General features: G+C 34.4%; 1 protein-coding gene across 2 annotated transcripts in view; it reads right to left on the bottom strand.

Annotated features, from left to right (window-relative positions):
* Positions 1-885: 885 nt before the first annotated feature.
* LOC138702240 (uncharacterized) overlaps positions 886-18,812 on the bottom strand; it is a 30,613-nt gene continuing 12,686 nt past the window's right edge. For both annotated transcript variants that reach the window (XM_069829828.1, XM_069829827.1), the window contains exons 2-4: positions 15,884-16,039; positions 11,534-11,680; positions 886-1,175 (exon numbers count right to left, since the gene is read on the bottom strand). In XM_069829828.1, coding sequence (XP_069685929.1) covers positions 1,005-1,175; positions 11,534-11,680; positions 15,884-16,039 — 474 coding nt within the window. In that variant the 3' untranslated portion in view covers positions 886-1,004. The remainder of the gene's footprint in view (positions 1,176-11,533; positions 11,681-15,883; positions 16,040-18,812) is intronic.

Here is an 18,812-nt window from a genome sequence, read left to right as displayed (position 1 = left end):
AATAATAATAATAATAATAATAATAATAATAATAATATTATTATTATTATATTATTATTAAAATCTTGCTCATTTTTTTTTAAATTTTAATGTCATATTTTCAGAAATTGAAGGTCATTTCATAGGTCATTTTTCTGTGATTATTAGGTCATCAACTTCCGAGCCCTAATAATAATAATAATAATAATAATAATAATAATAATAATAATAATAATAATATTAAACTGCCCCCCCATTGAGAGTAGCCCTTACGGACTCAGTATATCCTCAAAAAAAATTATTATACATATGTAAGCATAGATATTAAATTAAAAAACGGAAAACAAAGAAAAGGGCGTGAAAAATTACAATTGCTATTAATGTGGCACCATGTGATTAATTAGGATTTGGCTGGGTTTCTTTTAACACAATTATCACGATATCATCCCTCAGAGATTTTGGCAGAGCAAACTGCCGTCGAAGTTCTTCGAAAAAAGGTGGTATAGTCCCTCGAGCACCTATGAGCAAGCCGAATACCTCAACGTGAATTAAGGCATATTTCAGCTTGAAATAGTTGACTGTAGGCTCATAGATCGACTTCTTCTCAAGGTGGACCTCGGCTGACTGATGATATCCTACTTCAAAACGTATCGTGGAGTCCACAATGATGCCTGTTTAGTATCAGAATTGTACGCTAAATTATCTACTCGTCTCGTTGACTCATTTTCAGCTAGACAGGACATTTTTTCTTCTACTATCCAGCCCTTATTTCTTAATGCGGCAGCAATTTTGGATCTTACAAGATGATGCAACTTTTATTCCAACATTGACTTTCTATTTCTTTGTGGGTACTAGGAAAAACAATGGGAGTTTACTAAAGGTGTAATATTAGATATTAAACAATAGTTTAGAATACATATTTCAAGATGCAATTTAATCTCTTAAATCCAACAGTTCTTACAATCATACACATTATATTTAGATACTTAAATAAGATTCACAGCTAGAATGTGACGTGTTCTCAGCTAGCGTCTCATTAGCAATCCCGATCGTTTTATTTCTGCATAACCTTTGACGTGCAACATCTCCTTATCTTTCATGGTAACTGTCACTTCCATCATCCCTTCCTTAGGAGGTGGAAGAGTGTCCGGCAGATTACACATGTTCATGTGGAATCCTTTTAACTCATACGTTCCCTAGAAAATATCACCAATATGAGATTAATTTGTGGATCAATGACAACTACAGTCTGACTCAGAAAGTAGGAAGGAGGAGAGTGGATTATTTTAAATAGCATACTGATGTCAATTATTGAACTAATGAGTTTCATGTAATGTTAAGGATTTTAATTGCGGTACCATATTTGCTAGAGTATAAAACGCACATTTTTGCTTTGAAAATGGGCTGAAAAACAGGGTGCGTCTTGTACTCTGATACTGAGTTTGTAAATGGGTCAAAGCTTCACGGGATACAGTGAAAACTGAGACAGTGGTTAAATCATTTAAGAAGTTTGGCATTGATGCATTCGATGGTACAAATGACAAATTGTTGTAAGAGAACTCAGATGCTGATCTAGAATAGGTTGCAAGTGACTCCATTTAGCTCTGGAGTAGGGTTGCCAGATTTTCTTATCAGGAATCCAGGACAGATGATGATACTGCGTACCTTAACGTGACTACACGTTTGAATTAATTAAATTTGCAATGCAACTGATTTTATTGGTTTTATGTATTTTATGCTCGACCATGCCAAAATGTAGTAATTATACACCTGGTAGCAGTCCTTTAATGCATGTCATTAAAGTACACCTATTCATTAAAGTTCAGGTTTTCGATTATTCTCGGATATGCAATCGAAAGACAATGAGGGAAACGTCACGGAGGCTGGAAATCCAATACTGTCGCAGAAGGTTATGTTCTGTTACTATAATAACTAGCGTTAATTGTAAATAATATTCAAATAAACTCAATTTGTCATCTCGTTTTTCAATTATAAATCAATTTCCAGGTTATATCAAAATTAGTTCATGTTATTCTCTAAATTATATCAAGGTCAGTGACATTATTGTTCCTCGGAAAAAAAATCAATACTTTCGCGTCTGCGCACATCTCACAATTTACGAGCTATGCACAAAGTCACTTCCGCTCTTCAGTGAGATGCGAATAAAATGAATACTTGTGCATAATTTCAAGTTAGAAATATGGTCGAGCATAAAAAGTCGTATGAAACTTGCCTACCTAATGGTAATTAAGACGCTCGTATGAAAATTACGAAACTCGCTTGCGCTCATAAATGAACATACTCGCGCCTTAATTACTATCATTATAGGCTCGTTGCATAATGTGCTATTAAACAGTTAATTTTATTACAGTTTTTTTCTACATTACGAAATTTATTGATAAATTCTGGAAATGTAATGTTATACCACAGACTGATCTACACAGAAAAAATGCATTATACAGTACTTAAATCGTATTAATAATAAACCAACTTAGCACTCCTTCTATTATTGTCTACTGTGGGTTGTGGTTCTTAATTCTTGGCAGACATCGGCCTCATTCGGCTACATTTATTATCGAAGAGTATCCCACTAGTTTTGCTCCAAAACAATGAAGATGATATACCTAATACATACTACAGTATTACTGTTTTTATTTCAATACAACCTCACAGTAGGCGCCAAGTGACGTTGACTAAGACGATGGACGTAGATTAGAGAGGGTCTTGAAAGAAGATTGATAAGGAATTTTAAAGATAATTTTATATGAATGACCAAAAAATTGCATTTCCCCAATTTCTTAGACATTCCGGGACAAATATATCTCAATCCAGAACACAGGACACACTGTTAAAATTCAGAACGTCTGCAACCCTGCTCTGGAGATGAATTTCTGGGTTTTGATGAAGAAGTTAAAAGGTATTCCATCGTAGTAAAATTTTGTATTTAGTAAAAATAGACCTAAGTACAAATTTTTATTTAGAGTAGGTACTGTAAATCCATTATAATGTCCAGTGATAACTTTTTTCTCTGAAAGATTTGTACAAACAAAGGGTTGCGTCTTAAACGCCGGTACTTAAGATATAATATGTCTTACATTTCGTCAAGGGTATGATTTTAAGTGAAAACTTCGAATTTGAACTTAAAATTATAGTATAGATTTAATAAACGGAATGTTTATCTAAAAACTACATAAATGAGCCACTGATCAGTGGAAACGATTAATATTATGAACTAGTTCACAGTTCCACTCATAATTGGAACGCTAGATTGCATAGATATTAAAACAGTAACTCGAATGAAATTACGTAATTACACTGCTCCGCCTATTTAGTAGAATGCGTTTGATTCTAAACAAAGCAGAATACAGTACAACGTGTTCTCTTGTGACGAGAATCCAAGCCTCTGCATACCGGGAAGGCGTCATGTCACAAAATGTTCACGTCTGAGTATTCTTAACAAAGTAAATGTTATTCAAAGCCAAGAAAACGGCGCAAATATTAAGGATATTATTTCAGGAGAGTTTAAGGCTAACTATCTATCTGTCTATCTGTCTGTCTATCTATCTATCTGTCTATCTATATCTATCTATCTATCTATCTATCTATCTATCTATCTATCTATCTGTCTGTCTGTCTGTCTGTCTGTCTGTCTGTCTGTCTGTCTGTCTGTCTGTCTGTCTGTCTGTCTATCTATCTATCTATCTATCTATCTATCTATCTACCTACCTACCTACCTACCTACCTACCTACCTACCTATCTATCTATCTATCTATCTATCTATCTATCTATCTATACTTATACCTATTTATATATCTGTCTGTCTATATCTATATCTATACTTATACCAATATCTATACGTATATCTGTCTGATTCTGTGTCTATCTGTTTATCATAATATACATGGACATACCCAACGGACGAAAGCAGATATCAGATAGACTATATATACTAGTACAGGAAAGATTGCGAAATTGCTTGAAAAATGCAAACACTTTATGAGGAGCGAATATTAACTCAGATCATGTTCTGCTGATAGGCGAAGTAGATATTAATCTGAAGAAAACCGCTACATTAGAATCCACACCTGAGAATAGTAATGAGTACTGGAGTCGTCTAAAAGCTGTATACAGAAAACGGCAGAAGAAATAATAGGATACAGAGAGGGAGTGAGAACGAAAAACTTGGGTCACACGGAAAATGTTGGAGAAGAGGGAGGAAAGAACAAATTGGAAAAACATCAACACTGAAGAAGCTAAAAGAAACTACAGGAAACTAAACAACGAACTAAGGAGAGAAACTGATAAGACCAAGGAAGATTGGATGAAAGAGAAATGTGAAGATGTAGAGGATCTAGAGAGAAAAGGAAGATATGATTTAATGTACCGCGAAGTTATATGTTTTGACTTCACAAATAAGAACAGAAAATCCATGTGTGTGATAGAAGATGAAATAGGAAATGAAATAACATTAACTTAGAAAGCATATGAGGAACATCACTACATGTTCATAGTTTCCATAATTTTATGTATCATTGCAATGCAATCACAGTTTTAATTTTACGCACATAAGTCTGTACATTATTTATACATATTAATTTTTAAACAGTTCATTTCATTAAATTATCATTGTATTTTACTACAGAGACTAATAATGAGATATTATACACAGAGCCTGATGATTACCGAAGGGCGAAAACGTTCGTAATCTGCATTGTACAGAACATAATGACTACATATATGAATAAGTGTCATTAGTTTTAGTAATATTGATTTGTCATGTGGCTGAATAAACAAACAATTTTATATTGTATTATATTGTATTAATGAAATAACAGACAAACAAGAAATACTGGACACATAGAAGAAATATGTAGAGAGTTATATGAGACAAGGAATCGTCCAGATGAGTTAGCCCTAGAAGACGAAGCAACCGCATCAGAAGACGAAAAAGGATTTTCTATTTTAAGAGAAGTAGTTAAACTAGCGCTTAGTGAAATGAAGACTGGGAAAGCGACAGGAATTGATGGAATCCCCATTGATTTAGTGAAATGCTTAGATGAAGACAAGAAGGAAAATCTATCATTATGCACTGAAATATATGAGAAAGGCTAATGGCCCGAAGATTTACGGAGACGGTGTTGCTGCCAATACCGAAGAAAAATAACGCCAAGAAATGTAAGGAGTTCAGAAATATCAGCGTGATATCGCACTCGGCGAAGATTCTCCTGCGAATATTGAATCAAAGTGTATATTCTAAGATGGAATAAGAAGAGCAGTTTGGCTTCAGAAAAGAAAAAGGTACAAGGGATGCAATTGGACTACTACGAACAATCGGCGCAAGATGCTTAAAGAAGAATAAGAAGTGTATATAGTATTTGTGGACCTAGAAAAGGCGTTTGACATAGTGGATTGGAACAAACTAATGGACATCCTGAAGAAAATAAGTGTGGATTGGAAAGACAGGAGGCTGTTCAGTAACTTATACATGAAACAACGAGTCAAAGTCAGGATAGGAGAAGAAATGTATGAAGGAAGTGAAATAGGGAGAGGAGTATAACAAGGATGCCCTTTATCATCTATCCTGTTCAACATCTACTTGGAGGAATTGGTGAAGAACTGATTTCAGGACATGGGAAGGGTAAAAGTAGGAGGAAGAAGAATAAAGTGGACAAGATTTGCTGATGATATGGCGTTATTAGCAGAAGAGGAGACAATATTAAGGGATATGATATAGGAGCTAAATGACAGCTGTGAGCAGTATGGGCTGAAGATAAATGCAAACAAGACGAAGACCATGGTTGTCGCAAGAAAAATAAAGAAGGTAGACTTGCGAATTCTAAATGAGTCAGTAGAGCAAATGAGGAGTCTGAAGTACTTGGGATGTACTATAAGCAGTAACATGAGCTGCAGCCAGAAAGTCATAAGGAGGATAGCAATGATAAGGAAGCTTTTAACAGAAAAAGGAGCATCTTCTACGGACGTCTGGAAAAAGAGTTAAGGAAGAGACTAGTGAAGTGCTTTGTGTGGAGTGTGGCATTTTATGGAGCAGAAACATGGACATTACGACGAAATGAAGAGAAACGAATAGAATCATTTTAAATGTGGATATGGAAAAGAATGGAGCTTGTGAAGTGGACAGACAGAATAAGAAATGAATGTTGAAAAGTCTGGGTGAAGAAAGAATGATGCTGAAACTGATCAGAAAGAGAAAAAGGAATTGGTTAGGTCACTGGCTGAGAAGAAACTGGATCCACTGGAAGGAATGGTAAACGAGAGAAGAGTTCGAGGCAGAAGAAGATATCAGATGATAGACGACATGTGGATCATATGCAGAGACTAAGAGGAAGACAGAAAATAGGAAAGATTGGTTTATTGTTGTACATGCTGTATTGACTTATTTGTTGCACTTTACTAAAGAATAATGAAATCTTCCCAAAATTAATGCCATGACCAACGGTTCGTCCAACCCCTGCCGTGGCTCAGTGGTCACACCCTTTCACTGAAAAATCCATAGTGACACTTGTGGTGAACAAGGTCGCAGTTGAGTTTTTCTCAGGGTTCTCCTGTTTTTCCCTACATTAGGCATCTACATCATTCCGTCAACATTTCTCCATTTCGTCATCATTCCAAAGCATTAAGGTTGACGCTCACTGGCACGAACCGACCGGAACGGAAATCTACAGCCGTCCGTCTTCCGCGGAAGCTCTGACGCTCACTGCTCGGAATATTCCGTCAGGCAGTCTGGTTTAAACATGGAGTGGGATAGCAGTTCCGAAGATTATTTTATTTTACTGAGTCTTTAGCTGATGAGGAAGAAAAAAAGAAAAGAAAAAAGAAAATATGGGTCCATAACTAGAGCCCGGATTTTATGTAATGTGAAAATGAGAACTATGTAGACTACATAAATATGAAGCTAAAAATGACGAAGTATGTAGATAAATATGTAATAAATAAAAAAAAACTTTGGTAATTTAAAATCTAAGCTTTATTAGATGCATTTTTGCACACTAATAAAACATTACAGATGCACATGTGATTGAACCTCATTGTTTGGAGGCGCAATTAATAATTAAATATGTTACATATTTTCTGCGGTTATTGATCGTCTCGTCAACGGCAACCCATACGTAGGAATCATCAAGTCCATCTCTAATCGTTTCCATTGTGTCAGTGTAGCAGGAGTTTAAATATTTTTTTCGGAGTGTTGATTCATGCGAAATATTGAAGTTGCAGTATTTGCGTATAAATGCTTGGAACTTTGGAACTCCAAGTTTATACCACTGTATATGTTTGCAGCGACCATTGCCATGCACAAATTTTTATTAAATTCACTTGTAGAAGACGAATGTTTCAGCACCACTTGTGTAAGAACTTTTTCTTTTCGACGGAGCACGTTTTTTATTTCTCACATGAAGTCCAATTTTTAAATGCTATTCTAATTGTGACTTCATGGAGCAGCCAATGCGTTTGTCACACACTTAGGACTGCACGATTTTACCATTTTAGTAAAGGAATCGTCAATTGAAATCCAGTCTTTTAACTTGGATGCGAATGGCAGTATAATTGCTACTTGTATTACCTGATGTCAAAATAAGTTTCTTAAAAAAAAAAACAGAAAAAACTATTGTTTTCTTTTAGAGCAACTGATGGGGGGTGTTTGTGCGAAACGGTCATACCCATTTCCTTCACTACTACCATTCGCATTGGTATTTGTACCTACTTTACCGTTACTTCTCAAGGGATATAGCCTACAAACTCTTAGCATTGCAAAGAGATGTCCATTTTTTGACAGAATACGTTATTATTTTCAATTATCAAATTATATTTATGCACTAGAGACGAAGGGCTAAGCTTTATAAACAATTTTAAAAAATAACTTAAGCATTACGTAGAGAGAAAATTAGTGAAAAAATGTATATATTCTTTCAAAATATACAATATCCTTCAAAATATTTAAAAAATATATAATATATGTCAAAATATTTGTTATGCACCAAAATATGTAAAAACATTTAAAACTTCGGAATAATGATCCCTTTCGTTAATCTTCGATTACTTACCCATTAGAGTTCTACGAAATGTTTATTTGGCCATTATTCAGTCTACCATTCAATATGGTATAATTGTTTGGGGTGGAAGTACAAACATTTCGTTCGTTAAATTTACTACAAAAACGAATAATTAAAATTTGTTTGAAGAAACGTTTCGATTATCCAACTAAATTAATTTATTCTGAATTTAATGTATTTAATATTGAACAAATTTATAAGTATACGCTGTTAAAATTTTATCATAAAAATCGTAATAAGTTTGTATTACAGACACATAATTATGACACAAGACGAAATATTAATTCAACATTAATAGAAACTAAATGTCTCACATCTGCTGGTCTAAAGCATAGCATTAATTTTGGCCCTCGGTTGTACAATGCTTTAACTAAATTACACCCAGAACTTCTAACATGTAATCCACTAACATATAACAAGAAAATTAGAAACGTGTTAATATCTTCAATTTGATTAAATAAATTTATAGCCTATGTGTATGAATTAATCAACCTATATTATATTTGTATTCTATAATTTTGAAATATATATATATATATATATATATATATATATATATTGTCCTACTTTTGACGTGCGATATTATTCTTCTCTAGTGTTAATATTATATTATATAATTCCATTGTCGCTGTAATTTAAATTTTAGTTCCTATTTTATTTTACTTGTTTAATTTCATTATTTTTTTTCTATATTTCTCTTATATCAATATTGTATTATATAATTTCTGTAACTGTAATTTTAATTTTATTTCCTATTTTATTTTATTTTATATTCTCTTATAGGCCTATTAATATTATACCTGAACTGCGACCGAACACGAGCGCTGCTCATTCGGTCTCAAATTTTGTTAATACTACTGTATCTCCTTTTTTATATTGATTGTATTATTTTATTTTTATTTGTCTTGTTTGTTGTAATTATATTCTTTATTCTGTATATTTAAATTTCAATTTAATACGATTCGCGGATTTTTAGCTTTCCTTATAGTTACATATGTAAGAACGGAATATGTAATTACATACAATCCGGGCCCTAGTCATAACAATATAAAAAAGTGTTTTGATTAATCTAACCATCTTTGCCACATTTGTGTACTTTCGTATGAGCGAAGAAAAATGTTTAAAACTTCATCTGTTATTAGCACCTGAAATAATGAAGGGAAACATCACATTTCGAAGACCAATCAGCACAGAAGCGCGATTAGTACTGTTAAAATTAACTTTTCATCATCCATTTTAAGAACAATCTGTCTGGACAAAGCACCAGCACATGTTGAGTGGGAAAGTACTGAGAACAGCCAACACACTTTTCTCCGAAGACCAGCGAAGACATACGAATGCTGACGATCGTCATCGAAAATTCCGCTAGGGTCGTGTCGCGAGAACCCTGTCCGTCAGGACCGGCAGCCGGTTGCTTCCGTTCGGACAAGTGAGCGTTTGCCGTTTAAAATACATGCATACGTCTCTCGCAGAATATTTCCGGTTCGTTCCGTTCCGGTCGGTTCGTGCCAGTGAGCATCAACCTTTACCCGATCACCGGCTAGCGTCACACGTAAGGGACGGGCCTAGGGTTGGCTGCTCGAAACCTGGGTACGCAGTAAACCTTAGTGTAGTCAGCCGGTGTGGGTTTGGGATTGCGCCTAGCTTGAGGGTTAGCACAATAAATCGTAACAGATCGCAGTGCTGGGCCATAGTGCCCCCCTCCCGTAAAATTCTAATTTAGGAATTGGTTCCTCCGGTATAACACGTGACTGTGTCGTGTGCTGCTTTAGAATTAATTGACAGGTCCATCACACAAGTCTGAAACCGTTGCCTTTGCATTCTTCTTGTAATTTTGAGAATATAATTGGCAAACATTTTGCTCGCTTGGAAGAATAGTTTGCATGTTGAAGGGGAAAGCAGAAAATGGACTAACTTAATAGCTACGATAGGAGGGGGTGAGTATCATTACAGAAAAACAACAGGATATGAACGTCGAAAAAATGTTAAGAGCCTCAAATGCCGTTGACCTTTTATAGCTCGAGGTCGACTGCAGAAAAAATAGTGTATAAATTTCCCCTGGATTGAGCGCCAGAATGTTACGTGATGCGCAGTATGGACAGATAACATAGACTAGAAAGACGTCATGGTTAGTGCGTTAGTATACAGCTGACTTCCATTCATTGTAGTTCTGTTTAGTTCGTGGCAATGCAGTACACATTATAACAACGAATCTTCAATTATGATACATATGTTACGAATAAGTCGTTGTCTAGTGCTATATTTCCAGCAGTCGACAATTCCAGTACTTACGGTAGATTAAGGTAAGCCAATAAACCATATCTGTAAACTAATGGATATGATGCGAAATTTTACAGCCGAAAGCTGTCGCTCGTAATCACCACTAACTGGCTGTTACTTGCCCTTGTTATTTTTCGAACGGCGTCGAACCAAGCGAAACTTGTTTACAGGCGTACACCCGTTACAGTGCAATTTGTAATACCGGCAGCCATATTTATACTTTCTTAATTATCATGCTCTTGCTTCTTAAAAATCATGTCTTGTTATCCTCGTATTACTTCTTATTATGTTGATATCGTAATACTTGTACATTGCTACAATGTACAGTATGATATGATATGATATGATATGATATGATATGATATGATATGATGTGATGTGATATATGATATGATATATGAATGATATGATGTGATATGATATGATATATGATATGATATGATATGATATGATATGATATGATATGATATGATATGATATGATATGATATGATATGATATGATATGATATAGGAATGACATGATATGATATGATATGATATGATATGATATGATATGATATGATATGATATGATATGATATGATATGATATGATATGATATGATATGATATGATATATTTGATGTCAATATTTACATCCATGTAATGTGGACCTCACAATTTTCAATGTACAGTATGTCTAATCATTCGTTGTTTAGTCATTTATCTATGAAATGAAGACACACACGAATTTTAAATGATTTAAGGTTTTCTTTTTGACATTTTACACCTTTAATTTACATCAATATTCGTTCTGAGCTGTATATTGAGAAATAAACATTTCAGAAAGTAGCTTTTCTATTTAAAATTTCAACTTCTTTTTTCAGAATTAAAGTAGGGAATAGAAAACATACAAAACATACAGAGCAAATAAATCAATCTAAAATTTGAAGTACATATCAGTTAATTTTCGTTGTTACTATATTCATGTAAGAGCTACACTGTCATTGTCGTAGGATCTTTTAGTAGAAGTATATGATTGTTTAGTAGTTTGTGCACTAATTTTATTTTTAATCATGTTAAATAACTATTTTTGAAATTACACATTTGAACCTACAGTATATAAACGTAAAGATGAGAGTTAGCAGTCAAACACAATTCATTATGTGAAAATTATTTTTGTGCTTGCCCTAGGCATAAATCTTACTTAAGTAAAATATACTTACCTCCTTTATAGGACATTTCATAGGAAAACCTAAGGCATCTCGTAAAGGGGGCCACACTGTAGTGTCATTTGCAAAGAATTCACAACAGTTAGTGGGTGGTATGTTCAAGGGACCTCCGCCCACGTTCTGGTCGCCAGCTACAGAACACTGTAATAAAGAAGTCCAACAATTGCATAGAAACTCATACAACTACTGTACCTTAGCTCAATACAATGGTATATACTGTGTCATGTCATTTCAGTAGAAATCATGAACCAAATGATAGATGTGAAGAAACAAATGCAAGAGAAGTATCGCCTGCCAGCCGGGTAAACTATCCAACGTATTTCGTATTTTCGGTAATTTATACGTCCTCTGCTTTCTCTCTCGGTATGATATCAACTTTCTGCAGGTGAAAATGTTATGAAAAAAACTTATTTTTACGGGGTTATTTAACGACGCTGTATCAACTAAAACTATGTGGTTTTTTCTCAACCTATGCCACGCATACCACTAGTGAAACGTGAGCCGCTGTTGGATGTACTTGAATAAAAATATAAAAATGTATAGCTGTTTTCAAAAAAGTTACAAACAAAGAAAAGGTAAGTAAACTGATTTCAATTTGTGTTTGAAAATTTGGCCAATTGTACCAAACCTTGTTAATGTTAATGCAATGGCATCCCATGAAAACATAGAGCTTAGCACTAAATAAACTCAGATTAACAAGAGATTATATTTTAACTAGACCATACTTTTTATATCCGGGATTTGAAAACATTGCGCAATCCGCAGTTATTGTTAAGTATCTGCCTTGGACTGGCAGCTTCTTTTTAAACTGCGTGACATTCCGTCTTGTGATTATCTTATTTAAACGTATTATTTTAGGAAATTGAACGTGGATACGTAGGTAACGATTGAGTCCTTAAAAAGGACTAAGCTAGACAAGCGTGTAAGTGTAGAGGGTAATTTTATTTTTCTTATTCAGATGTCAATCCTTCAACTTCTAACCGACCAACATCGGACACTGTTGTAGCAGAATGCAAGAAAAAGCCCCGTAAAGCACAACGCAAGTAAAACCAATACTAGTTATTTATCATACGGATTCACTTTTATGGGATTTGTTATGAAACTTCGTCAAATCATTCGATGAAACCTTGTTTTCTTAAACGTCATTTTAGAATCAAGCACGGAGACTTAAAGACACGCCCTTGGAATATTTCCACATAAAACTCTCTGATTTGTCGACAAGGAAACTTCAAATAACACCATTCACAGGACTTAGAATGAGGCGTCTTACGAAAAACCCCACACATTCGAGTAGTCATTGTCATTAACCCTTAGGAGACATTATAGTGGCTAGCTAGGATTATGGTCATGATGTGGTAGAACATTTTGTAGCATTTCCGGGGTGACTTTAGTACAGGCTTCAATGATACGGTTCTTTAAATGTTCCACATTCTCAATTTTCTCTTCATCCTACCAAGCTCTTTATGTAACCCCAAAAGAAAAAATCAAGGGGTGTTAAATCTGGAGACCTGGCCGGCCATTTTACTGGTCCACGTCGACCAATCCAATGTCCAGGGAACTGTTCATCCAGTTTGCTGCTACATTTCTGTGGCTTAATCTACAAGAGTGAAGAATGATCTCAACTCTTTCCTCTTTCTATAATGCCATCACGAAAATCAAGAAATTTGTTATAGGAAAGCTTGAAATAATCACAACAATGCATTGAAACTGTCACAGGTTAACCAAACAGTAAAGCAGGAAAAGTTAATTACCAGAATTGCATAAAAACACCTTTTCCAAAACCTCCTTAGTACCGTACCATGTTACAAAATATCTGTAGATGCAGTAACTAATGTCTGTGTCATTATTACAGTTATCTTTAAATAACTTGAAAACGATTAGAGATATCTCAAAACGGATTGACCATTGTTTTTCGCAGAAAATTTCAAATGATTTTGAGTACCTACATGACCCCCATTCCATTTAAAATTTCAAAGTTGCATTCAAAATGGCGGCTCTTGATTTAGGGTCAAATCCACATTCAAAGGGTGAACTTTTTCTGAGGGTTAAAATCGAATGTGTCACTGGTAGAGGATTGGGTCTTACAAATACTGATAACACCTATAGTAATCGAAAATCAAGCATATGGAAGATATTTATATGGTTCCACACTTTTGATTCATCCTGTATTATTCGCTGACGATCTTAAAATTTTTTGAAAATCAAAAGTAATGCTGACTGTTAATTTCTTCAGGATGACATTAATTCAATTACGAATTGGTCAGTTGAATAACGAGATTATGATTAATGAATCCAAAACTTACGTAATATCATATTCAAGGAAAACATCTACACTAAAATATAACTATCATCTAAAAAATGCATTAATTAACAGAAAAAAATGTATTAGAGACCTCAATGTATTAATTGACAATAAATTGTATTTTCGCAACAACATTGATTATAGTTATAACCATGCAATAAAATGTTAGGAATAATTCGGTTAATTACTTATTCTTTTTCAACACCTGACTCTTTTTAATACTATACTATACATTAGTGAGATTGAAACTCGAATATGCGTCTGTAGTTTGGAACTCTGTTAGAAGTACTGATTCGGCAAAACTGCTAACATATTCAAAGGAAATTTATATCATTATGTTCGTACAGATTTCTGACTAATAACTCCGGGTATAACTATGATAAAAAATGCGAGCACTTTAAATGTCGAAGCTTGTATGCTAGACGACATGATATCGATTACATATTCTTATGTAAGGTCCTTAAAGGTGACATTAATTGCCATTTTTTTTTTCTTAAACAGTGTCAGCCATCGTATTCCTATAAAGGACATGAGATATCACAAACTCTTCTTATTAGAAATTCTAATTATTTCTCGCCGGTCTCCATATGTATTAAAATGCTAACATAGATGTAGGCGATTTCGATCCATTCAATGCATAGAAGTATTAGAACATGGCAATATCTTTACCAATATCATTTGCATAATCTTTCTACGCACATTGGTAATAAGGTGGGTGCTCCTGTAATGGCCATGTTCCTGATATGGCCACCCCCCTATTGTGAGTTAGTTAACCAAAAAGCCACTAAATTGCAGCAGCATCCAGTAAAAGGGCATCCTGGTATGTCACTTGATCGTTTTCCATCCAGTCAGGTTGAGCAATATGGCGTCAGTTGCCTGTTTTGCGGTTTTCATGTGACCTCTTCTTATTTTCCTCTGGTAAGTCTCCTTTGTTTAATGCGTGTTTTTCAAAGACTTGTTTCATGAAAACCATCGTACTCCATTCAGTTTTTAATGTTGTGTTGATTGGTGTTGTAGTTGATGGCGTATCTTTTACGAGTTGTTCATAATCAAACGATTTTCGTGAAAGCTTACCTACTCCTGATATGGCCATATCAAATGTATCATGGCCATATCAAGTTCATTTCACTTTTATTTTTTCACCTGACAAATTTACATGCCTTATAGCTGGGATTACGCAAAAATTTTGTATTTTAAGAAAAACAACTTAATTTTTAATGGAAAAACCTGTTTTGACTGCACTTTTGAATTATAAAAAAGATTATTAAGTGTCATTTTTATTCATTTTACACCAAAATTATTTAATTTTAACACAACTGCGCTATCAAACTGAAAACAATCACGATTTGTACAACATGGAACAAGGGTGGCCATAGCATGTGCACATGTTCCTGATATGGCCACTAGGCAGACTTTTGGAATTTGGGACTTTTTGGACAATTAAAGCTATTTTTATGGGGAAAGGAAATTTTTTAAGAAAGTCCATTAGACTGAGAACGGGTAAGAAAAGAGTGCTTTACATTTTTTTTTCAAAATGGCGCCTAGAAAAATTCTCAAACTTTAGCATGGCCATATCAGGGACACCTACCTTACTTTTGTAACAACCAACTCCTTTCCATAAAATATAATAGTATTAATTCTTTTAAATTAATCATTGTAGTCTATACTCTTCATTTTGTTGTTATCTCAATTATTTAATTTGTACCACAGATGTTCATTTTATTGTATTAATTGTATCACTGTGCTGGACTTTTATTGGCCTATGGCTGTTGCCCAGCACATAAATGAAAATAAATAAATAAATAAATAAATAAATAAATAAATAAAAAATAATAAATAAATAAATAAATTTTTCAATAATAGAACAATTAAATGATAATGAATAATAATAATAATAATAATAATAATAATAATAATAATAGTAATAATAATAATAATAATAGTAATAATAATAATAATAATAATAATAATAATAATAAGCATACATTCGTCGTATACCAAATGATTAAGAGAAATAATTAAACTTTTCCAAATGTACTTACAATTGCGTCTTGTGGGAAGTCTTGCATAAGGTCAATTGTACCTTTGATCATGGATAGTGTCTTATTGACTCTGACAACTTTCATGTTACTCATTTTGATCATAGTTTCATCGGTCCTCATCTCATCTAGCCTCGTTGGTATTAGGTAATAATTACACTGAAAGAGAACAGAAAAATTTACAATTCTTTAACATAATTTTATATTGTTTCAACAACTCAAAATATGAAATATTTTTCCTAACTTCCCAGACAATAGGCTACCAGTGACGTATTTAGGAACATGTTATATAGGTGTGTTTCATAATAATAAGTATAAACTGCTGAGGTGAATAAGGACAAGAAGCATGGCAAAAAGTTCGAATAAACATACGTCCGGAAACCGGCCGTTTCCGAAATCTATGGGATTTTATTATGTACGTCAGTACAGGTTATGTTGGTTACCGTAAGTGATATACATTGAAGGAAGAGAGTATTTAACATGTGCTCAATATATATATATATATATATATATATATATATATATATGTATAATCTTATAGGAGATAAAGCGCACGAATGTACATGAAGATAGTGTAAATAGTTTAACCCTTTTCCTTGCTGTATTCACTTAGTCTTTTTGCGCTTTAAGCACTTATAATGGTACCCATCACATAGTTCCCCACATAGTTCACACACACAACTTTCACTTGGATTATGGAAATATTTTTTTTGCAGAATTTGTGGTGGCAGCCATGTTCTGCTAGTCGAGTGATCGCGCATCTTAATTCCTGATTTGATTCTGTCCAGTTTCTATTAACCATGGCATCCGTTGCATAAAACTATTCCCAGATCTCGTCTCATCTTGTTCGTAGCAGTTCTTGGTCTTGGGGTGTAGATGGTAGTTGCATAGTTACTCGGATGTCCTCAACAAGGAAGGTCTCCTTCATTAACCCGTTAGCTAGGAGGGAAGGTGTCCATTTTGAGATTCCTAGCGTTCTCTTGAGATATCTTGCCTGTGTACTTTCTACTGCTTTTAGATCTGCTACCTTGAGGTGTTCCTAGATTAGATCTAACCAGTGGCGGCTCGTGAACTTGTGGATTGGGAGAGCTGCAGTAGATTTTGGTACATACAAATTTCACTTCTTGATATCATTAATAATAAGTATAGGAGAAAAATAAATGCACTACATATCGAAAAACCAAAACTGCCTGACTTAGTTGGGAGATGTCTGTGGCATCATTTGCCAATCCTAGTCTATGCAGTATCACCACCGAAGAGGAAACAAGGAAAACAAAATCCTGAATTTTTTTGTTCATATCCATGTAACCACAAATGCTTAGCGTAAATTTCATTGTTGTTTCTTCCTTACATAAATGCACTATTTCGGCAGAGTGAAGCTTGAGTAAGATTTAAGTCGGGTAACGGACGACCCTTTAATTTCATTTCATTACATCAATCTTCTCTGAAAAGGAAAGTTGAGAAAAATAAAATTAATATTCTGTAATTCACACACACTCATGCTTGCACATTTGCACTGGTTAAGTTACGATACTAAGACGTCACACCAAAGCAACACTCAGATATACTGATGGTCAACAATATTCTAAAACTGGAAAAGAAGTCTCTTTCATATTTTACGTGCTATATCAAAAGTATTATACTCGTGCAATCATTTTGAGTTAAGGCAAATATTAGGTTCTGCTGGAGGCTGGATATATACGTAATAATAAGACAAAAGAGAATATTAATTTCGTTATATTAACTCGATAAGATTCTACAAGAATAAGTATGTGAAGAGAAAATAAAAATGTTGTCATTAAGTTTCAAGCGAATAGAGAATCCATTTGACGCAGCATTACAATAGCGGTGTGGGAGGAGAGGAAAGATCTTCCCTTGTCGCCTGGCTCTGAAAGCCACTGCAGCGAAATATGGGTTTTAAACAGCGGCCGTTTCCCTCTACTTCCCTTCACCTCTCTACGCCCTGACCATGCAAGAGACACTCTCTATGAGCTGTCTCACCCTACAGATCCCAGGACGACTTTGAATGCAGCGTCAATTCCAATACAGTCGACGCGCAAAAAGATTATGCATAAGGTAATAGTACATTTTCCCGGCCAGATGAAATATAAAGCAATTTACCAATGAAAGCTGTAACAATTCTTCTACAAGTTAAAATAAATATTATTTTAATTTTCCTGTTAAAGCAGAGAGTGCTGCAGCTCCGCAGCTCTTATGGACGAGCCGCCCCTGGATCTAACCCATATGTGATTACCGGCAGTACTTTTGCTTTGAACAGCTTCATACTGTCGTCAACGAGAGTCTTGTGGGGGCTGTAATTTCGTAGCTTCAATATGACCACTGTTCATGATAAGGCAGGCAATAGAGCGTTTCCTCATAGACAATCGTACACCATACTTAATCAGAGTTTTAAAAATGTCCTATAAACTTGTATTTTGCATCGAACATCATGATTTGGGTATGAGGAAAGCATCTGATAATTGATCCATAAATTATAAATAGTGATCACAAACGACTCAGAGTGACAATTTTCAAGTCACCTCGCCGCTGTTTTGAATAGGATTCTTCTAACTTTGTGGATAGTAAGACTAACTCGACGAAACAAGGATCCGTCACAACGACCAGAAACAAAATAACAATGAAAAGTGCGTGGAAAAACTCTGGTTCTCCCCGTATAAAGACTTTTCGCATTCAAATAACAGCAGCAAAGGTCATGGCTTCATAGGGACAAGGGTGAAATAATAAAATTATGACATTACTTAGAACAAGCTAGGAACGTATTATTCTTCATTATTAACAACAAGAATTGTGAAGAAACGTTGTGGTAAAATGTTTAAAGCTGTGCTGTTCTTGCAAGACAATACACCCGAAAAAAAATTCCCTGATCGCGTTGCAGAAAATTGATTAATCAGACTTTCAATTGTTTGACCAT

The sequence above is a fragment of the Periplaneta americana genome, chromosome 6 (assembly GCF_040183065.1).
Source record: "Periplaneta americana isolate PAMFEO1 chromosome 6, P.americana_PAMFEO1_priV1, whole genome shotgun sequence".
Taxonomy (NCBI): Eukaryota; Metazoa; Arthropoda; class Insecta; order Blattodea; family Blattidae; genus Periplaneta; species Periplaneta americana.
The sequence above is the reverse complement of the archived record's forward strand: the minus strand, read 5'-3'. Positions and strand labels throughout refer to the sequence as shown.